Here is a 20,764-nt window from a genome sequence, read left to right on the forward strand (position 1 = left end):
GGTTTCCTGTCTGCTCCCTGTTGGCAAAGAAAACTGGAACATACCTCAACATTCTTTCTGACCCATGGGAGCCTGACTTTGCCAAGACAGTGGTGGGATCGTGGGTGGCTTACCTGTGCGGAGTAAGAAATGTCTCAAAATCTATCTCTCCCCTGCCCACAGGTCGGAGGGACCTTGGACCCTAAACCCCCCACAAGCCAGTGTACATTCAGGAAACAAGAATGGAGAACCTGAGACTAGAGGAACCAGAGAAGAGGACGCCGCTCCAGGGGGAGCCCAGCAGTCAGACTCCTGCTCAGGGAGCAGAGACACAGATGAAGGTCAGTCCCCAGGTGCCCAGCCTGCTGCCAGGCCCATGGTCAGTGAGGCCGAGCCTCATCCCTGCTCTCAAGGGCTGAAGTATCAGCACCACTGTCAGCCTCCAGACAAACCCCACCCTGCTACTCAGGCTGGTTTCCAGCCCCTGAAAGGTTCATCTTCTGGTGTCTTCCCAAGAACCCGACACTTGGGAATCTAGCATGCCGAGGACCGGGTCTCTGTCCTTTACACCCAGGCTCAGAGACCTGCCACCTACCCTGCCTTCAGCACCAGGACAACGCAGATGAGTGACGGGGGAGGAATCAAGGGAGGGACATACACTGTCAATATTAGGAACATTGTCATGAAAAGTCCCCATAGTAGCTCTAGACATAGTAGTCCCAACCAGACAGTGGGGCCCTAAGAACCCATGGGGAAGCCAGGTAGGGGAAATAGGTGTCCAGAGCCAGGAATCCCTGAGGCCCATGTCAACAGGCTTCCCAGGTCTCCTATGAGGTAAGGTCTTATTTTGGTTTTAAATACTACTTCAACTAGGGAAGTCTGAAAGTGTCCTGTCAGTCAGCACAAACTGCTCAGAATAAAAGGAAAGTGTGGAATCTCAGAAGAGCCCATAGATCTGGAGCCACCCTAAGGCCTGGCCTGCTCCCCTTACCCTGAGATCAGTCACACTCAGAAGGCATAACTTCCCTGGCTCTGCCCATATCCTAGCCCCCAAGTACAGAACTGGAAGATCAGCCCTCATCTGAGTTCATTTTGGCCATACACTCACTGACTCCCACATTGTCTTCTGAGGGGTCCCAGCTCTTCCAGAACCTTCACTGTGGCTAGAGACGACCGCCTCTGACTGGCACAGCCTGAGGGAACAGAAGACGGCAGGGCTGTATCTCAGGGATTCCCATGCAATCTCCCAGGGCCCTGGGCCAGGAAGGGGAAGGGAAAAGTGCCACCCTTGACTCACGTCATACATGAGGGCTGGATGGTCCTCACATTGGGTTTCCAGTTCCTAGAGGATGTGTCTCCCCAGCAGAGGATGAGCAGCTGTTCCGCTCCGTGGAAGGCCAGACCGCCTCTGAGGACGAAGAAGAAAATTGTCAGGAACAGTCCAGGCCCCCACAGGGCCAAGCTGAGGTATCTCTGGTGCAGCCCTCAGGCTGTGAGAGTAGGTAAGTGGCTGGATAGCTCTGGCCTGGCAGTGGAGACCAAAAGCACAGACCCCCCCACACCCCCCGCCCCAAGAAGGCAGCTTCGCCTTGTAGGGCCCTTCACACCGCTTCAACATGAGACGCTGACAGTTAGAGAGTACAGCCATCCTTGGCCCCTGGCAGCCCCACCTGGGAGCTCAAAAGTGGAAAACCCCCAAGTGCAAGATGAAATAAGAAGACCATGGAGAACCTAGCCTGTGGGCAGATTTAGTCCCCACCAGCCATGACTCCCTGGATCCCTGGCCTGTTCTATTCCTGTCACTTTGCAGGTTTCCTTACTTCCTACAACACAGTTCATAGTCCTCCTCCCTCCCCAGCCTGGCTCTGAGCTGCTGCTTTCTCCGCTACCCACAGGTGTTGCCCTTGTACCCTCTCAGAGGACGATAAAAATGAGCTCAGTGCCCATGGGTAATTCAAAAACTTGCCTGGTTTTTCTGGGCCTCAGTCTCCTTGTCTCAAAGATGGGTCAGTAACACTGTCTTCAAGGACATGCGGTCAGGATGCAAGATGCTGTCCGGGACAGCAAGATTAGTACACTGTAAAGTTCTGTGGCTTTCAGGGGTGGATGTATCACCCATTCTTCATGTCCATGCAAAACACTTGTTAAATACCTGCTTGTGTGCCAGGCAAAACTTGAGCCACTGAGAAAACAATAAACAGATGGCTGCTTGCTGTCCTGGGTCCCCTGCTGTAGGGAGGGAGGGGAGCAAGTTTGAAGACAAGGTGGTGGAGGAGAGCTGGAGGCAGTTCTGCCAAGCAATGTAAATGGTGTGAGAAGGGTCCAGGAAGAAACAGAGGCTTTGGGGTGTGCTGGAGAGCCTAGGGAGTCCATTGGCTGGGGCAGGCTGGGTGAGGGGGATGGGAGGATGTTAGCCGGGTTTAGCGAACACCTCCGGGAGTCCCTCTGAGAAGCCAAGGAGCCCCAGGAAGATGCTGAGCAGACAGGTCCCATGCCAGCATCTGCTTGCAAGGCTGGAGCACAGGGACAACAGGTCCCCGCAGTGCTGGCTTCTCCTCCCCTGCAGGTGTGATGAACAGGCAGCTGAGAAGCTCAAGACTCCCTTCGGCCGCTGTGATGGTGCTGACCACGTCCATAACCTAGAGCTGGAGACCCATGTCACCAGGCTCGGGGAACAACTGCAGACCCTCGGCTGCAGTGGAAAGACCCTGGGGACACCGGAGGAGGAGGTCAGCATGGCCCTAAGGTCCCAGGTCTTACGGCTGGAGGGACTGGCATCCCCATAGCCCACTCACAGAGCTGTGAACAGGACGCAGGAGATGTGGTCTCCTCTCGTTTCGCTTTGTGGGAACTTTTGCCTGCCAGTTACAGAATGCCATCCCAGATTAGCTTGGTTACAAAGCAGGCGCTTACAAGAACTGAGGGGGACAGCTACATGGGCTGCCGGCACCACTGTTCAGAGGCATAAACATGGTTGTCTTCTGTCTGTGTCTCCCTGAAACCTCAGCCTTGAGTCACAGACTGAGAAACCTAGGGATTGTCAAAGATGGAGCTTTAACAACTTAGTTTAACGATCTCAAATGGCTCTATTTGTGATTCTGGAACCAGGCAATACGTCAGCCCAAACCAAGCAGCGAGTGTCTAATGCATACAGGACTAGGCGTGTTCCTGTGAGGAAGAATGGGTAACAGGAAATGCCAGGTTCCTACAGGTCATGTGTTTGGTAAGGATTAAGCTAGACACACTATCATTCCAGACCCATTGGGGAAGTCGCCCCTGATTTCTCCAGGGACACATGACAGCCAGGTCTCATGTCAGTGTAGAACTCTGCCCTGAGGATCTCCACCCTGCACTCTGGGCCCCAGGGGAGAAGCCTGAGTCCTGAGCAGTAGAAAGTCGGGAGGCAGAGCAGGGCCCCACAGTGCATGCTGAAACAGGCTGCCTGGTTTCAGTGCCAGCTCTAGTACCCGTGTGACCTTCTGTGCCTTGATTTCCACATCTGTAACAGTGCGTCAAGTGGGTAGATGTAGGTAGTGAGCTCCTGACAGCTCAGCCCTGGCTGTTGCTGTCTGGTGAAGACCCCCCAACCCCCAGGATTCTATGTTTCCGGCTGCGTCTCTATTCTCACTGCAGCGCAGCTCCCTGAGACGCTGGTCCTAATACCCAGGATCTCCCGGGAGAGAGCTGCTGGGCTTGGGAAGGACCACCGTGAGATAGGAACTGGCCGTCAGGGTGCACCCAAGGAGAAGCACAGCTGTCGCTTTTCTTAGTAAACTTCAAGGTGACAGAGCAGGAAGGCTCCAGAAGGGGCGTCCTCTAGTCCTGCCTGCAGTGGGCGGAAGCACAGGGTCTTTTGTACTCCTGCCCAAGGCCAGAGGGAACCCTGAGCACCCTGTACCTAGAGGTGCCTGTCACATGACACATGACACGCCTGACTCAGAGGGTGGGCGGCAGACATTCTCTCTGTTGTCAGCCCTGGGATCCTGGTAGCAGAAAGGTGAGCAGATGCCTGGAATGTCCTTTCAGCCGGAGCCCCAGGACAAGATGGGATGGAACGATCCTCTAGCCTGCAGTGCGTTCCTTCTGTGTAAGCCGGTCAAGCAGACTGCTACTGTTGCCACCAATGCAGATATATCACAAAGAAGAGAAACCAAAAGATAGAAAAGAGAGAATGGAATTGTTAGACTAGAGAACTGTGCGTGTCTGCTCACCGTCCTGCTCACCGTACAGTTTGGGGTAGGCACTTAGCTCCTCGGGCCTCAGGGTGGTTTATCTGCAGGAGGCCAGACTAGGCAATCTCTGCAAAAGTGTCAGGGAGGCCAGCAACCTTGCTAGGAAGCTATGAACACCCCCCCCCGGGGGACGCGGGTGCAGGGAACACACCAGACCCTTTATCCCAGGCAGAACCACAGCAGACCATGGAGACGACCGAGCATCTGAGGCTGGAGCTGCAGATGGTGGAGACAGAGCGGGTGCGCCTGTCGCTGCTCGAGGAGAAGCTGGTGGATGTGCTACAGATCCTGCAGAGGCTCCGGGACCTGGTGGGGCTCCGGGGGGTCCCGAAGGGAAGGGGGGTCCAGAGTGAGCTGGGGGACCCAGAAGAAGGTGATGGTGAGAAGGGCCAAGGAGAGTCCATAGGGGACCCGAGGGTGACACTGTGGAGCCAAGGGAGGCTGGGAGGCTGAGGGAGCCTGTATGGCACCCCTGGCGCTCTGGTTTCCTCGGTCAGCAGGGGCTCCTCCACTGACACATACAGAATGGTGGCTCAGAGAAGCCACCTAGAGAAGAGGATATTCCAGATGGTTTTAGGAGTCTGATGTAACTGAAATTAAAGCCCAGCGCTGGCTAGCGAGGTAACTGGGTAAGCTGTGTGCTACCTAAGCTTGGCAAGCTGAGTTCCATCTCTAGCACCGTTGAAAAGGTGGGAGAAGAAAGCCAGGCACATAATGTTGCCCTCTGACCTCCACACATGTGTCATGGCATACATGCCCACACATACGCATACACATGCAATAATAATAAATTTTAAAGGCCAAAGGAGGATAACCAAGAAAGAATTTAAACTAACATCTCTTTTAAGCATGGCTGCAGGGCTGGGGAGACGGCTCTGTAGTCAAGAGCACACACTGTGGGTTCCAGGACAGCCAGGGCTATGTAGAGAGACTTTGTCTCACAAGCAAAAACAACAAAAGAGCACCCACTGCTGTCACGGAGCTCCAGGGTTCAATTCCCAGCACCCACATGGCAGCTCACAGCCAACTGGAACTCCAGTCCCAAGGGATGCAACATCTTCTTTAACCTCTGCAGTGGCCCAGCATACACATGATCACAGACATACACACAGGCAAAGCACCATATGCATAAAATTAAACAAAATAGTTTAAAAATAAACATGGCTACAAATTATTAAAGAATAGCAGACTTGGCACATTGGTGCCTATAATCTCAGCACTGGAGAAACTGAGGCAGGAAGATTGCCACAAGTTTGAGTCCAGCCTGGCACATTCTACCTCAAAAAAATTTTTTTGGTTGCTTTTGCTTGTTTGTTTATTTGTTTGATGTTGTTGTTGTTGGGACCGAATTTCTCTTTGTAACAGCCCTGGCTGTTCTGGAACTAGCCTTGTAGACCAGGCTGGCCTCAAACTCACAGAGATCTGCCTGCCTCTGCCTCCCAAGTGCTGGGATTAAAGGCGTGCGCCACCACCATACAACTGGCATACACTTTTAATCCCAGCACTTGGGAGGCAGAGACAGGTGGACCTCTGAGATTTCATTTTTGCTGTTTGTCAGGCTGCTGGGAACATGGGCTACCCAGGTCAGGCCGGGTATTGCATAGCTGGGCAGACAAAAAGCTGGGGATGAGCTGGAGACCAGCTGAGGCCCAGCCCAGCCTCAGAAGCAGTGAGGTGTGTCTCTTTGTTTGGGTTTGTTTGTTTTTGAGTCAGGATCTCACTGCGTACCCAGTACCCCAGGCTAGCCTGGAAATCTTGGTCCTGTGTCCACCTCGTGAGTGCTAGAATTACAGGTGTGGCCTCTTTCTTTTTGGTTCTTCCTTTCTACACTGCCTTCCCATTGCTTAGATGCTCATAATAAACAACGTGTTCTGGGGTTCAGATGAGAAAATGCTTGAGAGTACTTAACCACCATCTTCCCCAGGGGCGTGTGCCCTGGTCTTTGGTGGAATGGAGCCTGCAGACTGCTCCACCCCTACCCATTGAGGGTCTCTGAGAAGCCAGTGTGGCCAGCCTCAGGGGTGGGAGGCAGTGGGGGAGTACAGGAGAGGAAGACAATATGAGGGGACAGGAAGGGGGGATGGGGGCAGGAGGGGATAAAGAGGAACATGGAGAGGGTATGTGGGACCAGCCCCAAGGAGCTTCATGGAAGCTTCCAGAAGTCTCTACACTCTACATCCTAAGTGGAACACAACCTGATCCAGCCCCTCTTTGTCTCTCTTGAAGAATATATCAAAAAGAGCCCTGGGGAAGATTTTGCTGAATGCCCTGGACCGGAGCCCCTCACAGGGTAGGCAAGGGTGGCAAGGGTGCCTGGCACAGAAGGGCTGGCAGCTGTGGGGCATCTGGACTAAAACTCCAGCACTGTTCTGAATTCTGGTCTGCAGAACGGCCTCTCTCCCTGCCCCACTAAAACAGACTCCAGACCAGAACCGAGCCGCAGTGACCACAGGCAGCTATGACCACCTGAAGCCAGCATGGGCCTAGCAGACAAGGGGGTGGCGAGTCAGACTGTACTGTTCCCTGAGCTAACTATGGGCCAGGACTGAGGCAGCGCCTCTGTACCGTAAAGCCCCCAGCTCTGACAGCTGACCTATCAGAGAGGAGTTACCCCCACCACATAGTCAAGAACTACCCAGCCAAGTGCCTGGGATTCACCTAAAGCTCCAGGCCCTGTGGCCCCTGCTGATCAGGCAAAGCTGAGGGCAGCAGAATTTAGCCAGTTGTGTCCCTGCAGCTGACCCTGCCTCACAGGGTCACAGGGAGACCCACAGTGGCCTTCACTTGCTCACAGGATCTTAGAACAGCCCATCATCAGTGGAGACAGGGCATATGAGGTTACAGCAGTTCTAGCCTTTCTAAGGCTGCACCCCTTTAATAGAGTTCCTCATGTGAGGACCCCAACCATAAAGTTATTACGTGGCTACTTCATAAATCTAATTTTGCTATTGTTATGAGTCGTAATGTAAATATCTGATATGCAGGATATCTGATATGTGACCCCTGTGAAAAGGTTGTTCAGCCCCCAGGGGTCATGGCCCACCCTTTGAGAACCACTGGTCTAGGTGTTAAGGAACATAAGGAGCAGGCCTGGGCAGGGCGGGCAGTGGTACAGAGCAGTGGCAGGCAAGCCACGTGGAAGAGAGAAGTGGCTGCGGACAGATAAGGAAATCTACCCTTTTGTTTCTCTCCAGAGGGTACACGTGGCACCTTGGCCATCCTGGACACCTTGCACCAAGCCTTGGTTGGCTGTGAACTCCTGCAAAGAAACCCCTCAGTGCCAGCATCCACAGCTCCTGAGCACATGAACCCCTTCCCCATCTCCTGCTGAGCTCGCTGGCCCTGCCTTGGACCACCATGTTCATCCTAACCATCATCAGACCAGCCTTGACCACAACCAGACTTGCCTCCCTGGTCAACCTGACGACTATGGGACTAGCTTTGGCGATCACTGGACCAACCTTCACAGACAGACTGACTGTCATCACTGTGGCCTCCTCAGTTATCCCAAGCACCATCAGTGCAGCCTCCATGGTCCGCCTGACCGCTGTTGGACTGTCTTCTACTGTCTGAATGCTTGCCACAAACGGTCTGACTGTTGTCACTTCTGCAGAGCTCTGGTAGCCAAGGCTCCTTCCAAAACTGGGTCTGGCAGCTGCTACTTCCTGGGGCCTCTCACAGTCTCACAGAACCCCCACACTGAATCCCTGCAGGTGCTAGATCAGCCTGTACTTAAGGCTGTTGCCCTTACGCTGGGCACAGTACACAGTACATTGAAAATCTCTGCCCTGCTTGCTCCAGCTCATTGCCCAGTTCTTTGACCTGCTCAGGAAGGGCCAGTTCTGCACCTTGCTCAGGCTACACGTGTGTTAGAACTTCGTGTGGACAGATGTGCAAGGAGGCACTCCAGAGCCCAGGCAATGGGAACCCACACTTTGGCAAGTCTAACTTTGTGAGCTCTGCTATGACCTCCCAGGAAAGACAGAAGAAAATCACGGAATGCTTCTGGGGGACGAGGCACATGACCAGTGTGGGATACAACAAGTGCACCCTGGGTTTTATTTTTCTGTGTTTCTGCTGCCAGGGATGCCCCAGCACTGCAAGAGCTCCCCCACCAAGCACACCCTTCACCTCTTTCTGTTCTTTTCCTGCCCTTTTGCTGGAGCATGGCAGGCACAGGTTTCATCAGAACCCTGACAAACTGAGAGAAGGAACATTCCTGCAGCCAGATCCCCCAGCTGGCCTGTCCCAGCCAAGTGAGAGGAAACCAGGGCAGAGTTCAGGCCGACCAAAACAGCCACGATCACAGGTGCTGTGTTTAGCTCTGTTGTTTTACACAGGCTCATGGAGAGAAGGAACCAGGAAGGCTTTGCTATTGCGGGGCCTGGGAAGCTTTGGTGCCCAGGAAGCAGCACAGTTATTGAAAGTGGACTTGGGTTAGTTGTAGAGGGATATTGTGGACGTTGAGACAAATACTAGGAAAAGAAGGAGGGGCAGTGATACACTAGAAAAAGAGAGAGTGATATTATAGAAACTACTTAATCAAAACCACAAATGGCAGACTAAGGAGCCAAAGACAGAACAAAAGTTATTAAACATAAACAGTATGTAAGACATCAACTCCCCCATCAGCATCAGACATCAACCCCCCCCGTCAGCATCACCCCTAAACAATAGTGGTCTCATTACAATAACCAAAATATCGGAATTCTCAGACAAAAATTAATACAAATGCATAGTGATGCGCTCCTTTAACCATAGCACTCAGAAGACAGACGCAGATAGATCCCTGAGTTTGAGGCCAACCTGATCTACATAGACCTTGTCTCAAAAATACATATTAACAGAGCTTCAGGAAACAGATGAGTCCACTACTGTAGTTGCAGACTTCGACATACTTCCATAAGAAATGGACACACCCCGCATGTATGGCATCAGTAAAGCTGAACACACCAGAGCCAACAACCAGATGGGTTCAACGCCACAGACTGCTCGTCCCACACTGGCACAAATGCATCCTCTTCAAGCTCAGACAGCAGCCTTCACATTCCGGCTACAAACCTCCTCAGCCAATCAAACTATGGAAACCATGCAACTCTCTCAAGAGACAGCAAAATCAACTTGTAAGAGAAAGACAGCTTGGAAATCCATAAATGCTTAAAGATTGAATAACATGTTTCTACATTAAATACATATCAAAGAAGAATTTTCTAGAGTGATTTTAAAACCCTTTTTGGCTAAATGAAAATGGAAACATCAGAACGAATGGGACACAAGAAGAGCGGAGCTCAGAGGGAGGGCACGGCAAGGGAGTGAGCATATCAGCAAAGTCAATGCTCCGCACCTCAGGAAGCTTCAGATGAAGAGCAGACTGTAAGGCCAACTTGATAAGTGAATCCCAATTTGAGCTATAGAATCAATTCAGAGTATAGATTTGAAAAGAATAAAGATTAAAGCAGAAATCAGACTCAAAATAGCATATCAGAAAAGAAAATCAACAACGTCAAAACTGGTTCTTGGGAAAGATTGCAGAAGTGGTTAATAAAAGCATCTTGCAGGGGCTGAAGAGATGGCTTAGTGGTTAGGAGCACTGGACGCTCTCTCAGAGGACCCAGGTTCAATTCACAGCACCAGCACGGCAGTTCACAGTTGTAGGTAACTCCAATTCCGGGGGATCTGGCACCAATGCCTGGTCTACAGAGCTAGTTCCAGGCCAGGCTCCAAAGTCACAGAGAAACCCTGTCTCGAAAAACCAAAAAAAAAAGTTTAAAATATTTATTTTTTTACAAATAAACTTCTCTCCAGGCTAATCAAAGAAAAGACAGAAGAGACACCTTATTAATACCAGCGGCAAAGGAGGAATGTCATTACAGGACAGATCTCAACAGAACTTAACACACAGAGTTAAGTGTGACTGTAAATGAGCCTTGTGAGCCAATGAAAGGGACCCATTCTTTGAAAAACACATAAAGCCACACATGAAGAAACACTCTGATAGGTATTGGATAATACAGTTAACAATTAACAAAACAAAAATAACAGGCCTGGGACAAGCTCTCCAGCACATTCTACACTGACCTGTAAGAAAAGGGCTGTACAAATCATCTAGTCTCTTCCAGAAAACAGGAGCAGGCCTTCTTTGCAGCCCCTCTACAAGCCCAGGATTGTCATCACGCCAGCAAATATCTCAAACAAAGAAGAGCAAAATGCCTCCTAAGTACGGGGCCAAAAATATTCAGCAAAATATGAGCAAGTCACAGGCAACAGCGTGAGCTGGAGACAGGCATTTGCCTTCACACGGGACCTGCTTCAATCTCCAGCACAAAAAGAAAAAACAAGAACTGCTCACCTTACCCCCAGTGGAACTGACGCACTGTTGTATCGGAAAGAGGCTGGAGCCCATGGCAGCTTCCATGACCTTACAGACAGAGGTGCTGATACTCCGCCCTTCCTGGGCCTTCAGAGCTTGCCGATTGAAGCCTGTCATCTTTTCCCTCACCCAGGGTGCAGAGTCCTTGAATATGGATGGGACCTGAGCACAGGCCTGATGCTCCCAGCCAAGGACAAAGTTCAGGGTGAGGTGACCCCAGAATTTTCCCTGGATGCAGACCGGGGTCAGGGCCAGCGCAAGCAGCTGTGAGTGGCAGAAAACGGTGTGCTACGCCTCACATCCACACCCCAGTGACAAGGACCCTACCCACTTCCAAGCGGCTCAACAGCAGAGCCCAGCATGCCTGAGCAAGGCCCGACTCCGCCCACTTGATCAGCCCGAGGACCTTCACAGAGCACAAGGCCTGAGATGCTCCGAGGGAAGCAGAAAGGAAGGGGCTGCCCAGGGAGAGGGATGTTGTACAGCCACTGGGCCCTTGGCCACCACGTCTCCAGAGAGCAGCTGTCATGGAAATCTCAGTGTCAACTTGCGTCAAAAGTAGTATATGTGAAGGGGTCCACTCAAACAGACCCTCCCCTGACACTAAACCCAAAAGTTGGTTTAAAAAAAAAAAAGTTAGTTGGTGGATATTGAGCCCCAGAACCCTAACCCAAAGTTCCCTTTACTTCCTGTGAGTCCTGGGGATCACTGTGCACCAACTAACTCCTCGGTCTGCGGCTCAATACAACTGCTGTCTTCTTCTTTATTGAAAAAATTATAGGCCATTTAATTTTTAATCCATATTAACAAGGTTTTCCATGTATGTATGGTAATGTAACTTATATCCAAAGATTAATTCATATTTTTTCACTTATTTTACAAACCATGTATTGCTGAGAACATTCCAGGCCTGAGGCATGGTAAGTGAGTAGGTAGGAATCTCTGTGTAGTCATCAGATGACAAAGTTTGGAAGCAGGGGAAATTCAGTAACTATACTCTATTTGCACACTTTTGTTTCTATATTGGTACAATAAATAATGCCAGACAATGACTGTAGAAAGTCTACAAAGACACAAAATCGATTCTAATAACACCAAAATAATGACCTTTATAAATAACCTGATACAGGTCAATTTCAATTCAATAACTTAGAAAAATAAAGCTAGTGTTTCCTATTTTTTCATGCACAAAAGCAAAGTAATGGTTGGAGCGTATGCAATTTATATATCTTAGAAAAGAAGATAAAAAAATTATTAATCCTTTTCAATGCAATCTGTAAATACATTAACTTAAGCTCATTGCATTATTTTATAGTAACATTGTATAAATTAACTTTACCAGGTAGACAAAGTTCTGTTAAGTATTCTAAAATACTTTTTCCATGTAAAAATCTAGTGATTTTCTTTGAAAACAGTTTTAGACCATGTATTCTGATCATGCGTTCTCCCCCCTCAACTCCTCCCAGATCCTTCCTCCCCAGCCTACTCCACACCCTTCTTTCTTTCTCTCTTTAAAAAAATAATCAAATAAAACAAATAACAAAATCAAGAAACACAAACCCATGAAAATATGCAAGCAAACGACCAGTATAACAAAAAATGCCCAAACAAAGCAATCTGAGATTAACAAGTCGGCAGAAATACTGCTTTGTTCTGGCCTTCTACTGCTGGGCATGGGGCTACCCTGAAGTGTGCTTAATATCCCAGTGAGACTCCATTGGAGAGAACTGAATTTTCCTTTGCAATCAAGTGTTAATTGAAGATAACTTCTTGGTTAGGCATGGGAACTCATGTCCAATTCCCCCTCTCAGTGCTGGGCCCCCATCTGAAAACTGTTGTCTTCTTGTAGAGACCCTGTAATTATTTGATCTCAGCGCTAGGTACCTGGTTAGCATAAGTGAAGTCCTAGGTTCTGTCCCAGCGCTGAGAGAGGAAAGGACTCTCTTCTCGACGTATCACAGAGCCTCTGGCACAGAGCCTCTGGCACGCTTGCTCTGGGATGAAACTCTTCACTCCTTCTGAAGGTAAGCAAGTGTGGTGGTTTGAAGGAAATAGCTCTCATAGGGCGTGGCAATATTAGGAAGTGTGACTTTGTTGGAGTGGGTGTGGCTTTGTTGGAGAAAGTGATCATCATGGTGGTAGGCTTTGAGGCCTCACATGTGCAAGCCATGCCCAGTATGACACACAGTTGCCTCCTCTGCCTGCGGATTCAGATGTGGAATCTCAGCTCCTTCCACAGCTTCTTGTCTGCCTGCACACTGCCATGTCCTACCACGATGATGATGGACTAAACCTCTGAAACTGTAAGCCAGTCCCAATTAAATGCTTTCCTTTATAAGAGTTGCCGTGGTCGTGGTGTCTCTTCACAGCATAGAAACCCTAACTAAGACAGCAAGAGTCGCAGGTAGAAGCCATACCTACAAGGAGAATGTGGTGGGGACACAGACTCAGCCACAAAGCATGGTGGTAACTTCCTTGCTGGTACACGATTAGTTCTAACTGGTCTTAATAATAAAAACCCAGAGCCAGATATCAGGGGAAATGCTGAAAGATCAGAGAGACAAAGGACTAAGCCACAGCCAACTTTTACCTCGCTAACTCCTCAGCCGAAAAAAAAAAAAAAAAAAGCCAAGCTCCTGTCTCCTCCCTCTCTGCCCAGTCATATCACTTCTTGTCTGTCTGTCTGTCTGTACAGCCCTCCAGACCTCTATTGTTAATTAGTGGTTAGCTCAGCCCTTTGATCCTCAGGCAAGCTTTATTTCTGAGAGCCCAAACAAAATATCACCACAACTTGGTATCTCTTGGCCACTGTGTCCTGAGGACATCCAGGCAGCCCAGCCCAGAGGGCCTTGAGCCCTCCCAGTCTGCCACTGCCCAGCAAGGAATGGAGAACTCTAGCTATTAGCTCGGGCACACATCTTTGAAGCAATTCCACCAGCCCCGATCAAATCTTTCAGTGGTGACAACCCCAGCCCTGCTGCGATCCTGACTGCAACGTCTAGAACCTTCAAGCTAAGACAAGCATTTCTGACCTACAAAAACCAATAAAAAACGACAAACGTTGCTATGACGCTGCTGCTGTAGACGGTGTGTTAGAGCTGTAGATAACAAACACATTTCCTGTGGTAAGTGCATGCTTCATTAGCAGGCGTGGTGGGGAGAGAGGCCTGACAGTTAAAAGTGTAAAGCCAGCTGACAGGCACTCATAAGCAAAAAGATGCTGGGAGAGGAGGGATGTTTGCGCATGCCTGCTCGGGCTGATGCTCCTCGTCCACATCAGACACAATGCACCCTGGCCAAAGGCTGAGCAGGGATAGGGTTAGGATGCAGGGCACAGGCAACAGCGCGGAGGGGGGGGGGGGAGAATAGAAGAGGGGACCACGTGTGTGCTGAGACTCCGGGTGCCTGGCCCATGCATACCCAGTGCCCTACCACTTAGAAAACATAACTCAAAGATGAATTTGTTTCAAATTAAAAAAAAATTACCCTGAACTTGAGACACCCAGTGTAGAGGCCTTGAATGGAAAGGCAAGAGCAACATACTGGCTAGCTGGTTGAGCAGGGCCAGGAGCATGGTGATTCCACACCAGCTCGGGAAAACTTGACACACAAGTGTCTGAGAACAGATGTCCTGTCTTCCCCCTTCTTTTCCTTTTCTAGAAGTCCTTCTCTGGAATTTTGGAATGTACTAAGTGTCTGTAACTCGTTACAAATGTTTTCTTGGAAATTCTAACCCATGTCCTTCTCTCACCTTCTGGCAGAAATACTCCACTGACCTTAAATTGCTTCCCTCCCCATACTCCCAGCTAAGAGAAGGTAATTCTACACTGTCACCACTAGGTGGGGACACACTCACTGGATGGAAGCACAGAGGACAAGGTTTCCAACTGGATGTAGCCTGAGGCGGGAGTTCAAGTGCAACCCGGGAGGGACCTGGGACACCTGCCACTCCTTTTTATTTTCTTAGAATCTGCTTGATTTTTAAACTTATACAGTATAAGATTGTAAATTTATATATTTTACTGTTTTGTTTCTTTGGGATGGGGCTTGCTTTGTAATCCAGGTGCCCTCTGACTCCCAATCCTCATGCCTCAATTTTCTGAGTCCTGTGGATTATAGGTGTATCTACTAGGACAGTTACCTATGAATTGAACACATTCCCTATAGAGAAAGACAGGCTTGTGAGACTCACTTAGGCAAGAAATGTATGACTCTAAGAGGCTAGTGTGTTTGTGATCGAGTCTCACTGTGTAGGCCAGGGTGGCCTCGAACTCACAGAGGTCTGCCTGTCTCTGCTTACCAACTGCTGGGATCACTCGGCCCGCTTTCTAGAAGCAGCAAACTGTTAGGGAAGGACACAGGCCAGCCCAGAGGAGATTCCCAGGACTTGGCTTGGCCTGCAGAGCAGCCCTTGAGGTGTGCATGCGGAGTGCTCCAGGGCTGAGCCTTCGTGAGTCCTCTCCAAATAAGGCTGCTTTTGATCCCTCTCTGGTTGTGCTGGACAACTTAGTGCCAACTTGACCCAAGCTGTAGCCTCCTGGAAGGAGCAAACTTCAACTGAGAAAACACCTCTGTAAGATCTGGCTGTCTCTTAATTAGTAGTTGGTGGGGGAGGGCCCAACCCGTTGTGGGTGGAACCACCCATGAGCTGGTAATCCTGGGTTCTTTAAGAAAAAAGACTGAGCAAGCCATAGTGAGCAAGCCAGTAAGCAGCACCCCTCCATGGCCTCTGCATCAGCTCCTGCCTCCAGGTTCCTGCCCTATTTGAGTTCCTGCTCTTGTTGTAGGGTATTATTATTTTAAGATGTCTTACACTTGTTTATACTGTGGAACATTTGTTTTAATGATGCAAAGACGTGTTGCATTCTTTTATGTTACATTTCTTATTATTTATTTATTGTGTATACAGTATTCTCAGTACTCTGCCTGCAGGCCAGAAGAGGGCACCAGACCTCATTACAGATGGTTGTGAGCCACCATGTGGTTGCTGGGAAATGAACTCAGGACCTCTGGAAGAGCAGGCGGTGCTCTTAACCACTGAGCCATCTCTCCAGCCCTGGTGTTGCATTTCTTTAACTCTGTGAAGTTGTGATACTTTGCCTGTCTAAAACACTTGATTGTGGTCTGATAAAGAGCTGACACCCAGTAGCTAGGCAGGAGAAAGGACAGGCGCAGCTGCAGCAGAGAAGATAAATAAAAGGAGAAAAAGAGAAAAAAAAAAAAGATCAAGGAGCGAGAGAAGGAAGAGAACTCAAGGGGCCAGCCACCCAGCTGCACAGCCAGCCACAGAGTAAGAAGTAAAGAGAGGTATTCAGAAATAGAGAAAGGTAAAAAGCCCAGAGGGAAAAGAAAGACAGGATAACTTAAGAAAAGCTGGCAAGAAACAAGCCAAGCTAAGGCCGGACATTCATAAGTAATAAATCTCTGGGTATGTGTGATTATTTGGGAGCTGGGTGGTGCCCCCCCCCCGAAAAAGTAAAGAGTAAAAACAACCAACTACATGTCGTGATTCCCTTCAGTGATGAGCAATACTGTGCAAGTGTGAGCCAAATAAACCCTTTCTTCCCCAACTTGCTTTTTGGTCATGGAACTTCGTCACAGCAATGGAAGCCCTAAGACATTGCTCCTGAAATTCCTCATCCATACACCTGTTAGGAACCTGAACGAAAACTTGTTGGCTCACTAAGATGGACTTTGGTACAATTATTACTTTAGTCTATCAAGGGTTCCTTTCTGGGCAGGGTAGGGGTGTGTGTGTGTGTGTGTGTGTGTGTGTGTGTGTGTGTGTATCCATTCATGTACAAATGGAGGCCAGAGAAGTATGTCTGGCATTGTCCCCCATCACACTTTATGTTTTGTGGTTAGGTCTCTATTGAACCTGACACTTGAGCTAGGCTGCCTGGCCAGCAAGCTCCTGGACTCTGCCTATCTCGGCCCCTCACCCCCAGCCCTGGTTTACAGGTATAGTTGCTAATGCCTGGCTTTTGTATGGCTTCTAGATTTGAACCCCGGTCCTCTTGTGTCCACAAAAAGTACTCTTGCCTCCTGAGCCTCCTCTCGGTCCTATAGTCTGTTGTGTTTCTCTTTCCAAGCAAGCTGGCAAGTCTTACCACCATAAAGCCTGCAGAGCCCTACCGTCTGGAATGAACAGGTCGTCTGGATCTCCAAAGAAAGTATCTGAACTGAACCAAACCGTGGAGCAAATGTGCCTAGCAGATGCTACAGGGCCTTCACCCAACTGCACAGCACACCTTCTCGTCAGCGCATGGCCTTTCTCCCAATAGACTATGTGTTCAGTCACCATCAAGAAGTTTTCGGGTTTTTTGTTTTGGTTTGGTATGTTTTGGTGGGTTTTTTTATTTTATTTTATTGTTGTTGTTTAGTTTAGTTTTTTGAGACAGGGTTTCTCTGTGTATCCCTAGCTGTGCTGGTACTCACTCCGTATACCAAGCTGGCCTTGAACTCACAAGATCTGACTGCCTCTGCCTCCCACGTGCTGAGATTAAAGTCATGCACCACCACCGCCTGGCGAAGTCTTTAAAAGCTGAATCATGTCATGAATCTTCTCAAACCACAAATCAACAAGAAGTTAAGATACACGGATATTGAACACCATGACTGTTAGGATCCAGGCACTATGCTAGTACCTGTAACCTGGAAGGATGCCCTCGGGCAGAACCCTGACCAACCCAGGGTCCTACGGCTGGCTGCTGCTTCTGTATGCAGGTGCAAAATGTCCCTTTAAGAGACAAGCTCCACCCATTCCAGCTCTCTTCCCACTCTTCTTCTGATGAGGCAAGCAGGTCTCTCTGTCTCTCTTTCTCTCTTCTCTCTCCCCTCACTCTCCTCCCTTCCCCAGTAAACTTCCTTCCCATGTAAACTGTCTGATGGTGGGTTTGTCCCCTGCCATGGGATCAGTGGCCCCACCTAGCACAGCATACCATTACAATGATCCTAAACGATGGAAAAAAAGTTTAAAGAAAAAAATGTTATATCTAAAATAAATGCAAAGGCTAATACAGTACCTCAAAACCTAGGGAGCAGAGCGAAAACAACTATAAAGAGTGTGTAATGACAAAGGTCGCATTAACAAAGGTCTCGAACAATCTAGCAGTGTATGTCAGGGCTCAGGAAAGCAAGAAAAGGCTGAACCCAAAATCAGTAGAGGAAAGAAGAGATAATGATCGGAGCAGAAATAAATAGAATCAAAACTTAAAGAAAAATTAAAAGGTCATTAAAACAAATGATTGAATTTTTGTTTGTTTGTTTTATGCTATGTTTTGTGTTATATTTTGCTTTGTTTTTTAGAGACAGGGTTTCTCTGGATAGCCCTGGCTGTCCCGGAACTCACTTTGTAGACCAGGATGGCCTCAAACTCACAGAGATCTGCCTGCCTCTACCTCCCAAGTGCTGGGATTAAAGGCATGTGCCACCACACCTGGCAAATTGGTTTCTTAAATATAAATAAAATTGGCAAACCTGGATACAGAATAACCAAGAGGAAAATGAAAAATATTAAATCAGAGGTGAAAATGGAGACCACAGAAGAGCAAAGGGTCACCTAAGACTGCGGAGATTGCTGTAAAGCCTACCCCAGAGAAATGAATAAACTCCTGAACACAACACACAGCACCACCAAACGAAGCCAAGGAGAAACAGAGCCTCCAAGCCGATCAACAATAAGTAACAAAAGCAAAATAGGACTCAAAATCTCCCATCTAAAGTTTCTAGGAAACATTTAAACAAGATTCATTACAGTTCTTTCAATTAAGGTATTCCCAAAACAGGGACTGGAGAGATGATGACTCAGAGCTGGCTGCTCTTCCAGAGGTCGTGTGTTCAATTCCCAGCAACCACATGGTGGCTCACAACCACCTGTAATAAGATCTGGTGCCCTCTTCTGGCCTGCAGGGACACATGCAGGCAGAATATTATATTCATAATAAATAAATCTTAAAAAAAAAAAAAGACAGCCCCAAAATAATCAGGCAGCAGTGGTGAACAACTTTAATCCCAGCACTGGAGGGGGGGGGGCGGAACAGGAGGCTCTCTGTGAGTTCAAGGCCAGCCTGTTCTACAGAGCTAGTTTCAGGACAATCAGGACTAAGCAGAGACCCCTGACCTGGCACTGCTCATAACCAACAAGTATTCTAAAAGGGTGTTTGAAGGAGTTGTTGTGATTTAAGTGGTGTTCTCTAGAGGAACAGCCAATAGGAAGGATAGATAGATAGATAGATAGATAGATAGATAGATAGATAGATAGGAAGGATAGATAAAATAGATAATTGATATGATGGATGGATGATAGATAACATAGATGATAGATAATATATAAGATAGATGATAAATAGGGAGATAGATGATGGACAGACAGATAATACACAGAGAGAGAGAGAGAGAGAGAGAGAGAGAGAGAGAGAGAGAGAGAGAGAATTCATTAAATCAGCTTACTCTGGAATAATAACAACATTTGACTCACATCTGAAAAACTGAGAATCCCATAGCTGCTCAGTCTACAGAGCTGGGGGCCTCAGCAGTCCCAACCTGGCACCAAAACCCTGAATGACTTCTGAAGAGCCAAGGGTCCTCAGTGGAGAAAGAAGACATGGTAGCACAAAACTTTTATCCCAGCACTTGGGAGGCCAAGACAGACAGATTTCTATGAGTTTGAGGCCAGCCTGGCAATTTACAGAGTGAGTTCCAGGTCAGCCAGAGCTGCTTAGTGAGACTTTTTCTTAAAAAATAAAATAAAAACCTGAGTCCTCAATGGCAGTCTGGTGAAGTTGATTCAAATATCAGTGGAGGAATGAACAACAGCCGCAACAGAGAAAACCAACCCAGCATCCAAACGACGGCCAAGCAAGCAGAAGACAACTGCTCTCCCTCTGCCTTGCCCTTTCTATGTGAGCTGCTATCGGACGGTGCCACCACACTTGAGGTGAGCCTTTCCACATCAACGCAGGCTTCCTACTCTGGTGAGTCTAATTGGCGGTGTCAACACAAACTACGAATTACCGTCACAACTCACAAAACTCCTGCTTGTAACCCTTGTCTGCTCAAGAAAGTTTTACATGACCTCGTAGTATGTAAGTATGCAAACTTATATATAATGTATTTATATAAATAATGTACTTTCCAATAATAAATCATAAAGAAAGTAATCTTAGCTGGGCAGTGGTGGTGCACACCTTTAATCCCAGCACTCAGGAGGCAGAGGCACTGTGAGTTCGAGGCCAGCCTGGTCTACAGAGCAAGTTCCAGGACTGGCTCCATAGCTACAGAGAAACCCTGTCTTGAAAAATAAAAAAAAAGAAAGAAATTAATCTTTGTATTTTTATAGACAGGGTTTCTCTGTGTAACAGCCCTAGCTGTCTGTCCTAGAACTCACTGTGTAGACCAGGCTAGTCCATATCAAAGGAATGAAGCAGAAAATGTTCCAGCAGAATACTCAGCATCATTCTCTGGCCTCTGAGTGTGTGCATAGCCCCCACACACACACACAGAATCACACACACATACACACATACACCAGACATACACCACACACTTGCTCACATTTCTATTTTTTTAAAAACTTCATCTTTGAATTACAATAATCTGTTCCAACTTCACCCCCCCACCCACCTTCTCGAGAGCTTCCTCCTCTCCAGAAGTAATAAGCTTTCGCGGTCAAGGTCCACATCTTTGCAAAGGTTTGAAACAAGTGACCACTGAGGGCTCCGCACTTACACGGCTGACTTTGGTGATATGGCAAATCGTGGGATGGAACGCTAGTGATGTTGTTTTGCTCTGAGTGCCTCCTGGTGGACCATGCTGTAAGTAAAAGCCCTATGTTCATTGCCACCAGCTTGAGCTACAGCTGCAAACCCAACATTCTCACCACTACCCTCCAACACTGGCTGGACAAACACCGAAGCAGTGTATGCTTCATTTGTAAAAAATTCATCTGTTTCAAGGTATTTCTCCTCTTGTGTGCCTTGAAAACAGCAATAAGACAATAATTCTTTATGTGTGCCCTTTATAAACATATCTTACATAAAATGAGAAATTGTAGGGGAAAGTGTTACAGTAGTGTTGCTGGGATATCCTGACTTATCGGGAATCCAGGATATACTCAGAGCTGCAACAGGACAGCTAGGGGAGGGTAGAGCCGCGATAGGACAGTTCTGGGGGGGGGGGGGGG

The 20,764-nt window shown here is 48.4% G+C and overlaps 1 protein-coding gene and 1 long non-coding RNA gene across 8 annotated transcripts in view; one reads left to right on the forward strand and one right to left on the reverse strand.

The window, feature by feature from the left end:
• Nucleotides 1-10,387, reverse strand: part of LOC126515601 (uncharacterized) — a 30,048-nt gene extending 19,661 nt beyond the window's left edge. The window contains exons 1-3 of one of the 2 annotated variants that reach the window (XR_007595884.1): nt 10,290-10,387; nt 1,277-1,387; nt 1,082-1,172 (exon numbers count right to left, since the gene is read on the reverse strand). This is a non-coding gene — a long non-coding RNA (uncharacterized lncRNA). The remainder of the gene's footprint in view (nt 1-1,081; nt 1,173-1,276; nt 1,388-10,289) is intronic. The other variant, XR_007595883.1, reaches the window with a different exon arrangement.
• Nucleotides 1-11,875, forward strand: part of Efcc1 (EF-hand and coiled-coil domain containing 1) — a 34,301-nt gene extending 22,426 nt beyond the window's left edge. Inside the window, exons 3-8 of one of the 6 annotated variants that reach the window (XM_050165408.1) lie at nt 163-320; nt 1,319-1,481; nt 2,546-2,708; nt 4,380-4,520; nt 6,438-6,501; nt 7,406-11,875. In XM_050165408.1, coding sequence (XP_050021365.1) covers nt 163-320; nt 1,319-1,481; nt 2,546-2,708; nt 4,380-4,520; nt 6,438-6,501; nt 7,406-7,542 — 826 coding nt within the window. In that variant the 3' untranslated portion in view covers nt 7,543-11,875. Of the gene's footprint in view, nt 1-162; nt 321-1,318; nt 1,482-2,545; nt 2,709-4,379; nt 4,543-6,437; nt 6,502-7,405 lie in introns of those variants that run through there. The other 5 variants (XM_050165409.1, XR_007595882.1, XR_007595881.1 and 2 more) reach the window with 5 other exon arrangements.
• Nucleotides 11,876-20,764: the final 8,889 nt, after the last annotated feature.

The sequence above is a fragment of the Alexandromys fortis genome, unplaced genomic scaffold, assembly GCF_014885135.2.
Source record: "Alexandromys fortis isolate MF-2015 unplaced genomic scaffold, M_Fortis_MF-2015_v1.1 scaffold_158, whole genome shotgun sequence".
Taxonomy (NCBI): domain Eukaryota; kingdom Metazoa; phylum Chordata; class Mammalia; order Rodentia; family Cricetidae; genus Alexandromys; species Alexandromys fortis.